The sequence below is a fragment of the Bombina bombina genome, chromosome 11, assembly GCF_027579735.1.
Source record: "Bombina bombina isolate aBomBom1 chromosome 11, aBomBom1.pri, whole genome shotgun sequence".
NCBI classification, from domain to species: domain Eukaryota; kingdom Metazoa; phylum Chordata; class Amphibia; order Anura; family Bombinatoridae; genus Bombina; species Bombina bombina.
Window position 1 is genome coordinate 135,459,046 of NC_069509.1, and position 13,365 is coordinate 135,472,410.

Below are 13,365 nucleotides of genomic sequence, written 5' to 3' on the forward strand. Positions count from 1 at the left end.
GGCTTAAACTTGGCAACAAAGCACAAAAAACGTTTTAAAATAAAACCGTTACTGTCACTTTAAATTTTAAACAGAACACACTTTATTACTGAATATGCGAAAAAGTATGAAGCAATTGTTCAAAATTCACCAAAATTTCACCACAGTGTCTTAAAGCCTTAAAAGTATTGCACACCAAATTTGAAAGCTTTAACCCTTAAAATAACGGAACCGGAGCCGTTTTTACATTTAACCCCTATACAGTCCCAGGAATCTGCTTTGCTGAGACCCAACCAAGCCCAGAGGGGAATACGATACCAAATGACGCCTTCTATAAGCTTTTTCAGTGGATCTTAGCTCCTCACACATGCATCTGCATGCCTTGCCTTCCAAAAACAACTGCGCATTAGTGGCGCGAAAATGAGGCTCTGCCTATGACTAGAGAAGGCCCCCATCTGAAAAAGGTGTCCATACAGTGCCTGCCGTTTTTTAAACAACAATCCCCAAGATTATAATAACTATAAAGAGCTATAATCTGTCAAATATGCTTAGCAAAGTAATCGTTTTAGCCCAGAAAAATGTCTACCAGTTTTTTAAGCCCTTATAAAGCCTTTATTCTTTTACTTAATCTAAGAAAATGGCTTACCGGTCCCCATAGGGAAAATGACAGCCTTCCAGCATTACCACGTCGTGTTAGAAATGTGGCCAGTCATACCTCAGGCAGAAAAGTCTGCCAACTGCTTCCCCCAACTGAAGTTACTTCATCTCAACAGACCTGTGTGGAAACAGCAATCGATTTTAGTAACGTTTGCTAAAATCATCTTCCTCTTACAAACAGAAATCTTCTTCTCTTTTCTGTTTCAGAGTAAATAGTACATACCAGCACTATTTTAAAATAACAAACACTTGATTGAAGAATAAAAACTACATTTAAACACCAAAAAACTCTTAGCCATCTCCGTGGAGATGTTGCCTGTGCAACGGCAAAGAGAATGACTGGGGTAGGCGGAGCCTAGGAGGGATCATATGACCAGCTTTGCTGGGCTCTTTGCCATTTCCTGTTGGGGAAGAGAATATCCCACAAGTAAGGATGACGCCGTGGACCGGACACACCTATGTTGGAGAAATGGGTTTCATGTCCCTTTAATGTAGACTCTGGCTTTCTCACACACTACCATAACTTTCTATAATCTCTCATCTTTTTGTCCTATATTGGTTTTCCCTCTCATCTTGCCTATTTACTCTCCTCTGTTTATTTATTCTTTCTGGCTATTCTCAGCTATTTTCTCCTTCAGACACATCCTTTGCTTTTTATGACACCCCTCTCATCCCCCTCCCTGCCTTCCATTTGTTGTATGTGATGTGTAGCTATATCAGATTGATCAGTATTGCTTCAGACCTGATGAAGAGAGGAAAACTCTCGAAAGCTTGTCTTTGAAATATTATGTTAGTCCAATAAAAAAAGGTATCACTGCATACTGCAATACTTTGTTTTTTGAGCATCTTATCTACTGGACTAACATGGCTACTCCAATCTTCACTATATATATATATATATATATATATATATATATATATATATATATATATATATATATATATATATATATATATATATATATATATATATATATATATATATATATATATATATACACACACATATATATACATACATACATACAGTATATATATATATACACATATACATACATACAGTATATATATATATATACAGGTATACCTCACTTTACAGCGCTTCACTTTACAGCGATTCGCTAATACAGCGCTTTGTGGAGCTGAAGTTCAACCTCCAAGGATTTTGAAACAGTGCTGTAAATCATTGTGAGATTGCGAGAAAAGTGACTGGCACCATTTTGCTATGCTTAGTTCACTCTGTTTACAGCTTTACAGTGCAATCTGTGTCTCAGTGCTATAGTCTGGCAAATTTTACTACAGTAATTGTCACTATTTACAGGTACAGTATTTATTGAATACTGTGCTGTGTGAGTGTTAAACTAAATGTAGCACTAATGCACTCCTAATATATGTTAGTTCAAACATGTTTTTAAGATTTTAAACACTGAAAAGAAATCAAAAACTGCCTTGTTTCACTTTAAGGCGGTTTTCACTTTACAGCGGAGCTCCGGTCCCTAACCCGCTGTATGAGTGGGGTATACCTGTGTATATATATATATATATATATATATATATATATATATATATATATATATATATATATATATATATATATATATATATATATATACACACACACACACATATATACATACATACATACATACAGTATATATATATACATACATACATATATACACATATACATACATACAGTATATATATATATACACACATATATACATACATACATACATACAGTATATATATATATATACACATACATATATATACACATATACATATATATATATATATATATATATATATATATACACACACACATATATACATACATACACATACATACAGTATATATATATATATATATATATATATATATATATATATACACGTTGATTGCAGTAGCCATGTTAGTCCAGAGATTTAGATATCAAAATAACAAGAGTATTGCATTGAGCAATGATACTTTTTTTATTGGACTAACTATACATTTATAAGTTGACAAGCTTTCGGAAGAGTTCCTTCCTTTATCAAGTCTGAAGCAATACTGACCAATTCAATGGAATTTACAGATTATATCTTAAAACACAGAATAGCTAAGAAGACAGAAAGTGCAGGGAGAGGAGGAGGTGTCGTAAAAATCATGAGGGGGGCTTAGGTAACAGGCAGACAGTGTCCAGTGTAGGAGAACAGACAGGGGAAATATATAGCTATACATAGAGCATATACTGACATAAAGTTATATATCAACATTGAATCAATATCTATAAAGATGTGAAATTGTATATACAGGGGGAGTACAAAAGTTAAAAAAAAAAAAAAAAAAAGGACAAAAGTGTGGACATAGGCTTACCTGTGTACCTATGTATAAAGAATGTGGAATATACAATGTAATTGACTAAATGAAAGTATATTACAAAAAATTTTGATAATGTGTTAAGAATCCAGAGTCCACATTTAGTCCAGAATTAAACAGGTTGAAGTGCATTATCATTTCCATTTCAAAGGTTTTTCTTTCCATGGTGTTTTTGAAGTTGCCTCTGAGAATTTTGATTTTGAGGTTTTGGATGGAGTGGTCAGGTTGGGTGAAATGGTGACCAACAGGGGTGCAGTATTTTGTTTCACAGTGGTTTTTGATTGAGTGTCTGTGTAAGTTCATTCGAAGGTGCAGTTTTTGGCTTGTTTCTCCAATATAGCATCCCATTTCACATGCAGTGCAATGTATCATGTATACCACATTTGCAGATATACATGAATATGCCCCTTTAATGTTATAAGATTTATTATTGTGGTTTGCTGTGCTGCTTTCACAAACGTGTTGACACAGTTTGCAGAGTGCTTTATAGCAGCACTTGGTTCCATTCTGAGTGTTCTTTTTCTCAAGGGGTAGCTTAATATGTACCAATTTCTGTTTTAGGTTAGGTGGTTGTCTGTATGCCAGGATTGGGGATTTTGGAAAGATTTTTTTGAGTGTGGGATCCTCTAAGAGTAGTGGCTGTAAGTCTTTTATGATTTTTCGTATCCCTTCCACAGCAGGGTTGTATTTGACTACTAGTGGGATACGTGATATGTTTTTCTTCTCCCTGCATTGTAGTAAGTGTTCACGTGGAGTATTGAGGGCAGAGTTAATTTTTTTATTTATAATCCTTGTTTTGTATCCTTTTTCTCTGAATGATTGGGACAGTGTGATGAGGTGTTTGTCACGGTCCTTGGTATCTGAGCAAATTCTGTGGTATCTTGTAGCCTGACTGTAGATTATGGATTTTTTAATGTGATTGGGGTGGGAGCTGGAGCTGTGGAGGTAGCTGCATCTATCTGTTGGTTTCCTGTATACAGATGAGTGCAGTTTGCCATTTGTGATGGATATTGTTGTATCCAGGAAGCTTACACAGTCTCTAGAAAAGTTCATTTTAAGCTTGATTGATGCATGAAATAGATTAAATGATTTATGAAAATGTTCAAGGTTTTTTTCTCCTTCTGTCCATATGATGAAAATATCATCGATGTAGCGAAAGTATTTGAAGGGTTTGTGAGGGTGAGTGGCTAGGAATCTCTGCTCTAAGTCAGCCATGAAGAGGTTTGCGTACTGTGGTGCCATTTTGGTGCCCATGGCTGTTCCCATGGTTTGTAAGTAGATGGAGTGGTTGAAGATGAAATAATTGTGAGTAAGTATAAATTCTGTAAGTTTACTGACTGTAGAAGCACTATATGTCTGGTTAGGGCTGTTGGAGGAAAGAAAGTTTAAGCAGGCATCAATACCATCTTTATGTGGAATATTGCTGTACAGGGATTCCACATCCATTATCACAAGTATAGTATCCTCTGGCAATTCTGTTATCTGGCTGATTTTGTTAAGAAAATCAGTGGTGTCTTTTATAAAGCTAGTGGTGTTAATAACTAAGGGCTTAAGAATATTCTCCACTAGGCCCGATAGTTGCTCAGTCAGAGTGTCCATGCCTGTTATTATTGGTCTTCCTGGGTTCCCTGGTTTGTGGATTTTTGGGAGCATGTAGAATGTCCCTATGCTAGGGTTAGAGGGCACCAGTTTGTCCAGTTTATGTTGCGTGTGTTTAGGGAATGTTTTAATTATTTTTCGAAGTTGCAAAGTGTATTCCTGGGTGGGGTCCTTTTCCAGTTTTTTGTAATAAGTTTGATCTGATAATTGTCTATTTCCCTCTGTGATGTAGTCCTGTGTATTCATGATCACCACTGCTCCTCCCTTGTCCGCAGGCTTAATGGTAATGTTTTCATTATTTCTTAAGTTTTTTATAGCGTTTTTTTCTAAGTGTGAGAGGTTATACACAATCTTCACACCTGCAGCAGGACGCAACACAAAATTGGACAGCTATATTGAAAGCTTCCGGTTGAGAACTGCATCTCTGCTCAACACACAGCAGAAAAGAATAATGTATAACCTCTCACACTTAGAAAAAAACGCTATAAAAAACTTAAGAAATAATGAAAATATTACCATTAAGCCTGCGGACAAGGGAGGAGCAGTGGTGATCATGAATACACAGGACTACATCACAGAGGGAAATAGACAATTATCAGATCAAACTTATTACAAAAAACTGGAAAAGGACCCCACCCAGGAATACACTTTGCAACTTCGAAAAATAATTAAAACATTCCCTAAACACACGCAACATAAACTGGACAAACTGGTGCCCTCTAACCCTAGCATAGGGACATTCTACATGCTCCCAAAAATCCACAAACCAGGGAACCCAGGAAGACCAATAATAACAGGCATGGACACTCTGACTGAGCAACTATCGGGCCTAGTGGAGAATATTCTTAAGCCCTTAGTTATTAACACCACTAGCTTTATAAAAGACACCACTGATTTTCTTAACAAAATCAGCCAGATAACAGAATTGCCAGAGGATACTATACTTGTGACAATGGATGTGGAATCCCTGTACAGCAATATTCCACATAAAGATGGTATTGATGCCTGCTTAAACTTTCTTTCCTCCAACAGCCCTAACCAGACATATAGTGCTTCTACAGTCAGTAAACTTACAGAATTTATACTTACTCACAATTATTTCATCTTCAACCACTCCATCTACTTACAAACCATGGGAACAGCCATGGGCACCAAAATGGCACCACAGTACGCAAACCTCTTCATGGCTGACTTAGAGCAGAGATTCCTAGCCACTCACCCTCACAAACCCTTCAAATACTTTCGCTACATCGATGATATTTTCATCATATGGACAGAAGGAGAAAAAAACCTTGAACATTTTCATAAATCATTTAATCTATTTCATGCATCAATCAAGCTTAAAATGAACTTTTCTAGAGACTGTGTAAGCTTCCTGGATACAACAATATCCATCACAAATGGCAAACTGCACTCATCTGTATACAGGAAACCAACAGATAGATGCAGCTACCTCCACAGCTCCAGCTCCCACCCCAATCACATTAAAAAATCCATAATCTACAGTCAGGCTACAAGATACCACAGAATTTGCTCAGATACCAAGGACCGTGACAAACACCTCATCACACTGTCCCAATCATTCAGAGAAAAAGGATACAAAACAAGGATTATAAATAAAAAAATTAACTCTGCCCTCAATACTCCACGTGAACACTTACTACAATGCAGGGAGAAGAAAAACATATCACGTATCCCACTAGTAGTCAAATACAACCCTGCTGTGGAAGGGATACGAAAAATCATAAAAGACTTACAGCCACTACTCTTAGAGGATCCCACACTCAAAAAAATCTTTCCAAAATCCCCAATCCTGGCATACAGACAACCACCTAACCTAAAACAGAAATTGGTACATATTAAGCTACCCCTTGAGAAAAAGAACACTCAGAATGGAACCAAGTGCTGCTATAAAGCTCGCTGCAAACTGTGTCAACACGTTTGTGAAAGCAGCACAGCAAACCACAATAATAAATCTTATAACATTAAAGGGGCATATTCATGTATATCTGCAAATGTGGTATACATGATACATTGCACTGCATGTGAAATGGGATGCTATATTGGAGAAACAAGCCAAAAACTGCACCTTCGAATGAACTTACACAGACACTCAATCAAAAACCACTGTGAAACAAAATACTGCACCCCTGTTGGTCACCATTTCACCCAACCTGACCACTCCATCCAAAACCTCAAAATCAAAATTCTCAGAGGCAACTTCAAAAACACCATGGAAAGAAAAACCTTTGAAATGAAAATGATAATGCACTTCAACCTGTTTAATTCTGGACTAAATGTGGACTCTGGATTCTTAACACATTATCAAAATTTTTTGTAATATACTTTCATTTAGTCAATTACATTGTATATTCCACATTCTTTATACATAGGTACACAGGTAAGCCTATGTCCACACTTTTGTCCTTTTTTTTTTTTTTAACTTTTGTACTCCCCCTGTATATAAAATTTCACATCTTTATAGATATTGATTCAATGTTGATATATAACTTTATGTCAGTATATGCTCTATGTATAGCTATATATTTCCCCTGTCTGTTCTCCTACACTGGACACTGTCTGCCTGTTACCTAAGCCCCCCTCATGATTTTTACGACACCTCCTCCTCTCCCTGCACTGTCTTCTTAGCTATTCTGTGTTTTAAGATATAATCTGTAAATTCCATTGAATTGGTCAGTATTGCTTCAGACTTGATAAAGGAAGGAACTCTTCCGAAAGCTTGTCAACTTATAAATGTATAGTTAGTCCAATAAAAAAAGTATCATTGCTCAATGCAATACTCTTGTTATTTTGATATATATATATATATATATATATATATATATATATATATATATATATATATATATATATATATAAAATAAATATTACAAGGAGCAATAGGGGGGTCGACAGATGGAGTGTTATATAGAACAATATTGCAAGTTTACTATTATCAGTTGAATTAACTATATAATTACTATGTAATTTGTATTTTCCTTTTTCAATATTTGTTATTTTGTTTGTTGTTCTTGGAATAAAATAAATAAAAAAAATAATCTAATGAAAAGCATTTACCTTTTTTTATATAAATATCACACAAGCAAATTACAATCAAATAATCTCTATTCTGTAACAAAATATATATATTTAGCTATAAAGAAACAGGTATTTAAAATGACCTTTTGCCTAAAAAATATATCTAAATCAAGTCTGGTTGAAATTAAAAAATATTCATCTAAAAAAAAAAATAAGAATACAGTTTGTATTCAACCTAACCTAAATCAATTACTCAGTTGCATACCTGCATGGACTGTGCTGTGTCCTGCTCAAATTTCTTGATATCTTCTTTGACAAGGATCATTTGTTCCTTCAGAAATGCAGCCTCCTGTCTCAGAGCTTCAATGTCACGGAGAACACGGGGCATATTTTGTAGGGCTTGGTGACTGCTCTCTGCAAAAATAAATACATAAAAATAAATGAAATTGTAATAAGATAGATTAGATAGACAGACTAAATGTTATATTAAAGGGACACTGAACCCAATTTTTTTCTTTTGTGATTAAGCTAGAGCCTGACATTTTAAGCAACTTTCTAATTTACTCCTATTATCAAATTTTCTTCATTCTCTTGGTATCTTTATTTGAAATGCAAGAATGTAAGTTTAGATGCCGGCCCATTATTGGTGAACAACCTGGGTTGTTTTTGCCGATTGGTGGATAAATTCATCCACCAATAAAAAAAGTGCTGTCCAGAGATCTGAACCCCCAAAAAAAGCTTAGATGCCTTCTTTTTCAAATAAAGATAGCAAGAGAATGTTGCTCACCAAAAATGGGCCGGCATCTAAACTTACATTCTTGCATTTCAAATAAAGATACCAAGAGAATGACGTACATTTGATAAAAAGAGTAAATTAGAAAGTTGCTTAAAATTGCATGCACTATCTGAATCACGAAAGAAATAAAATTGGGTTCAGTGTCCCTTTAAAGGGGCATACCAGACAAAATTAGAATCCACATGGATGCATTTCAGTTTTGAAAAGAAGCATTTTTTTTAAATATATATGTATTAGCAAAAATGTTTCTAATAAAAGCTATAGCTGTTTTCAAAGTGTATTTAAGTATGCACCGTGCGCCAGCATTTTAAACACAGCACTTGCTCACAGAGCCCACCTGGTAATGACACAATTTCTTAATTGCTGACATGATACAAGCCCTACTGGTGTTCTGAGCAGCTGTAGTATTTATAATACTGGTGCACTGAGAATATCTAGCTATGCTTCACATGCACGTGCAAAGACTAAAACAATGATAACTTGTTCTGGAAGCATTTTTGTCAACACATGTATATTGTAAATAGGTTTCTATACAAAGATGTCATTCATCTTTGTGCTTTCAAATTTTGACTGGAATGTCCCTTTAAACAGACAACTAAAGTAACTATGGAAAATGCAACAATCGCCATTACCTTCTACAGAGTTGTTCACCTCCTGAATAAATAGTTGTAGTTTCATTACCAGAGTTGCAGCGTGAGTGTCTACCTTCCCCGGTGCATCCTTCTGGACAGACTTAAAAGCCACGTTAACCCATTCCTTAACTTCAAAGTCCTCCGCTAGAAACCGGGAGAAATCCATGAGGCTAAGGAGTAGAGGCAGTCACAACCTAGTGCAGACATAAAACAGTTAAAGGACCACTCAAGGAAGTAGAATTGCATAATTAACAAGTGCATAATAAAAAAAAGACAAGGCAATAACACCCACTCTGAATTTCAAATAAGCAGAAGATTTTGTTTTTGACAAATTTATTTTTTCTCCCATTTTCCGGACCCCTGTATCATGTGACAGATGTTAGCCAATCACAGACTAGTATACGTATACCCTGTGAGCTTGTGCACATACTCAGTATGATCTTATTCCCCAGAAAGTGTAAATATAAAAAGACTGTGCAAATTTGGTAATGTAAGTAAACTGGAAAGTGTCTTAAAACTGCATATCTATCTGAATCATAAAACTTTATTTTATTTTGACGTAAAGGGACACTAAACCCAAATTTTTTCTTTCATGATTCAGGCAGAGAATACAATTTTAGACAACATTACAATTTACTTCTATTATTTAATTTGCTTTATTGTTTAGATATCCTTTGCTGAAGAAATAGCAATGCACATGGGTGAGCCAATCACAGGAGGTATCTATGTGCAGCACCAATCAGCAACTACTGAGCCTATCTAGACATGCTTTTCAGCAAAGGATATCAAGAGAATGAAGCAAAATAGATAATAGAAGTAAATTAGAAAGTTGTTTAAAAGTTCATGCTCTTTTTAAATGATGAAAGAAATATTTGGGTTTCATGTCCCTTTAAAGATATATAAAACTGATGTATTCAATGCAATGATTAGCCTGAGAATAAGATGTATTTTTAATCCCTTAACGACCAAGGACGTGTCAGGCATGTCCTACAAAAAAATACAGTTAGTGCACAAGGACGTGCCTGACACGTCCTCTGTGGTTTCAAGCGTTGGAAGCGATGGTGATCGCTTCCATGTGCTTTCAGGGTATTGCAGTGATGCCTCGATATTGAGGCGTCACAGCAATACCCTTTTTTACCCACCAAAGCAGAGCGGGCCACTCTGTGGCCCTCTTTGCATCGGCCATCAATGGTGTCGATCGTTGGTGAGTGAGAGCTGTAGCAGGGAGGCGGGTGGGCAGTCCATCATTGGTTCCTCATCCAGATCCAGTTAAGCAATGCCGCTGGAGTGCGGCCGGGAGTGGCGGGGGGGCGTGCGCGCCACATTTGGGCACCACCATTTTGGCAAGGGATCTGGGAGGGGGGTAGGGTATTGAAGGGGCAGCTACACTACAGAAAATTGTATAAAAAATAAATTAAAAATTTTTTTTGGGCAAACTGGGTACTGGCAGACAGCTGCCAGTACCCAAGATGGCAGCAAATAGGTAGATTGGGGAGAGTTAGAGAGATGTATGGAGGGGATCAAAGAGGTTGGGGGCTAAGTGGGGATTCATCATTGCAGACTACATATGAAAAAAAAAATAATAATAAATGCCTTTTATTTTGGTACTGGCAGACTTTCTAATTTTTGGGAGAGAAGAAAGCTGTTTGAGGGGGGTCAGGTAGGGATCAGGGGGTGGGATGTGTCAGGTGGGAGGCTGATCTCTACACTAAAGCTAAAATTAACCCTGCAAGCTCTCTAATTAACCCCTTAACTGCTGGACATAATACAAGTGTGGTGCGCAGCGGCATTTAGCAGCCTTCTAATTACCAAAAAGCAATGCCAAAGCCATAAATGTCTGCTATTTCTGAACAAACGCTAGGGTTGACTTTCACTTTAAATATGACTTATGCTAAAAATATAATTGAGTGAAAAGCTAAAGATAAGCTGATAGAAAAGGTAGGCATGGTAAAGCATAACCAGACATGAGCATGAAAGCCCCATGTACAAATAATGGCATAACATTAAAGGGATACTAAACCCAATTTCTTTCTTTCATGATTCATATAGAGCATGCAATTTTAAGCAACTTTCTAATTTACTCCTATTATCCATTTTTCTTTGTTCTCTTAGTATCTTTATTTAAAATGCAGGAATGTAAAGCTTAGGAGACAGTCCATTTTTGGTTCAGAACCTGGGTTATGCTTGCTTATTGGTTTGCTGAATGTACCCACCAATAAGCAAGCGCTATCCAGGGTTCTGAACCTAAAATGGGCCGGCTTCTATGCATCACATTCCTACATTTTAAATAAAGATAGCAAGAGAACAAAGAAAAATTGATAATAGGAGTAAATTAGAAAGTTGATTAAAATTGAATGCTCTATCTGAACCATGAAAAAAAATCTCTGTTTAGTATCCTGTTACAGGGACATAAAAAGTGTAAAAGGAAAAATGTTCTAGTGTGCCATATACAAGCAATAGTGCATAATAAAATGCTTTAACTATGGGCTTAACTCCTGCAAAAGGGTTGAACTCATAGTTAAAGTGAGCTCCAGATCAGCAATACACTACTGGGAGGTAGATAAACAAATGACAAGAGGCATATGTGCACAACCACTAGCTAGCTCCTAGTAGTGGACTGCTGCTCCTAAGCATACCTAGGGATGCTTTTCAACAAAAGATACCAAGAGAACAAAGTAAATGTGATAGCCAAACTCATTTGAAAAATATCTTAACATTGTATGCTCTATCTGGACCATAAACATTTTATTTTGAATGAATGTACCTTTAAGCATAACCATAACATATGCAGACATTGGCATAACAAACAGAGAAAGGCATGAAATAACCAGACATAAATATGAAATGGGCATAACATAACCAGACAATCACGCATGGATATGGCATAAACAAGCCAACCTGACATGGGCATAACATAACCAGACAGATATGAGATAAGCAAACAGACATGGTATGGCATGGCAGCCCCAGGTACAATCAATGGCATAACATTAAAGGGACAGTCAAGTCAAAATTAAACTTTCATGATTCAGATAGGACATGCAATTTTAAACAACTTTTCAATTTATTTTTTATCACATTTGTTTTTTTCTCTTTGTATTCTTTGTTGAAAGCCAAACCTAGGTAGGCTCATATGCTTATTTCTAAGCCCTTGAAGGGCGCCTCTTATCTCAGTGCATTTTGACAGTTTTTCACAGCCAGAGAGCGCTAGTTCATGTGTGCCATATAGATACCAGTGTGCTCACTCCTGTGGAGTTATTTATGAGTAAGCACTGATTGTCTTAAATGCAAATCTGTCAAAAGAACTGAAATAAGGGGGAAGTCTGCAGAGGTTTAGATACAAGGTAATCACAGAGATAAAAAGTATATTAATATAACTGTGCTGGTTATGCAGGACTGGGGAATGGGTAATAAAAGGATTATCTATCTTGTTAAACAATAACAATGTTCAAGTAGACTGTCCCTTTAAGTGACAACGACACTGACTGGCATCTGATATGGCACAAACTTGGGTAGACATATTCAAGCAAAAGTATTGTATTTAAATCAAAAGAAAGTAAGAAGTAAAAGCCTTGGCATAGACAGACAGTGATGGACATTCCTGAATATGACATATGCAGTACAGAAGGGGCATGGCATAACCAGGCTTGCACTGGCATTGCCAATAACTAGACAACTATAAAGTATTATAACCATTTCAGGCATAAATATATACATGAAATAAAGGTAGTAACATAATATAAACTGGTAGCCAAACATAGACGTGGCATAACATTGTCAGACAAACAGAATTACACAGGCTGATGATACACAGAAGAACTGAATGACTCATATGTACACAGCGTAGCCAGACATGGGCAAGGGACGGACAGACGGACAAGCACAGTCACATTCAGCACATCTAATACCTGCCCGTCAATCGTTCACAGCATCAAGTTGCCACGGATATTGTTCCGTCTTTGAGATTACAGCATTGTGTACCTAATTCCGTACATGCGCAGTACGACTAGCAAGCGAACACATTGCGCAAGCGCAAGGCGATCTCTAAAAATGCTTCTCTCAATTACAGTTCTACTGCGCATGAATCCGACTGGTGACTTCTGCACAATGCGGGCTGAAGTTTGGAAATTACAGGTGTCCCGTCCCATTGTAGAATTCAATATATTAGTTAGGTGTTCTGTGTTATTTGGGGCACAGTTTTGTTGAAGGAGAATGAGTGAAATGGAGAACAGTTAAAGTGTAGAAACAAAGATGTAATGAATACTTAAAACGCGGATTAATTGATTTGAAATATAAAAAAA

At 36.4% G+C, this 13,365-nt stretch overlaps 1 protein-coding gene across 1 annotated transcript in view; it reads right to left on the bottom strand.

The window, feature by feature from the left end:
- COG7 (component of oligomeric golgi complex 7) overlaps positions 1–13,065 on the bottom strand; it is a 336,481-nt gene extending 323,416 nt beyond the window's left edge. The window contains exons 1-3 of the mRNA XM_053694578.1: positions 12,973–13,065; positions 9,065–9,258; positions 7,902–8,050 (exon numbers count right to left, since the gene is read on the bottom strand). Coding sequence (XP_053550553.1) covers positions 7,902–8,050; positions 9,065–9,230 — 315 coding nt within the window. The 5' untranslated portion in view covers positions 9,231–9,258; positions 12,973–13,065. The remainder of the gene's footprint in view (positions 1–7,901; positions 8,051–9,064; positions 9,259–12,972) is intronic.
- Positions 13,066–13,365: the final 300 nt, after the last annotated feature.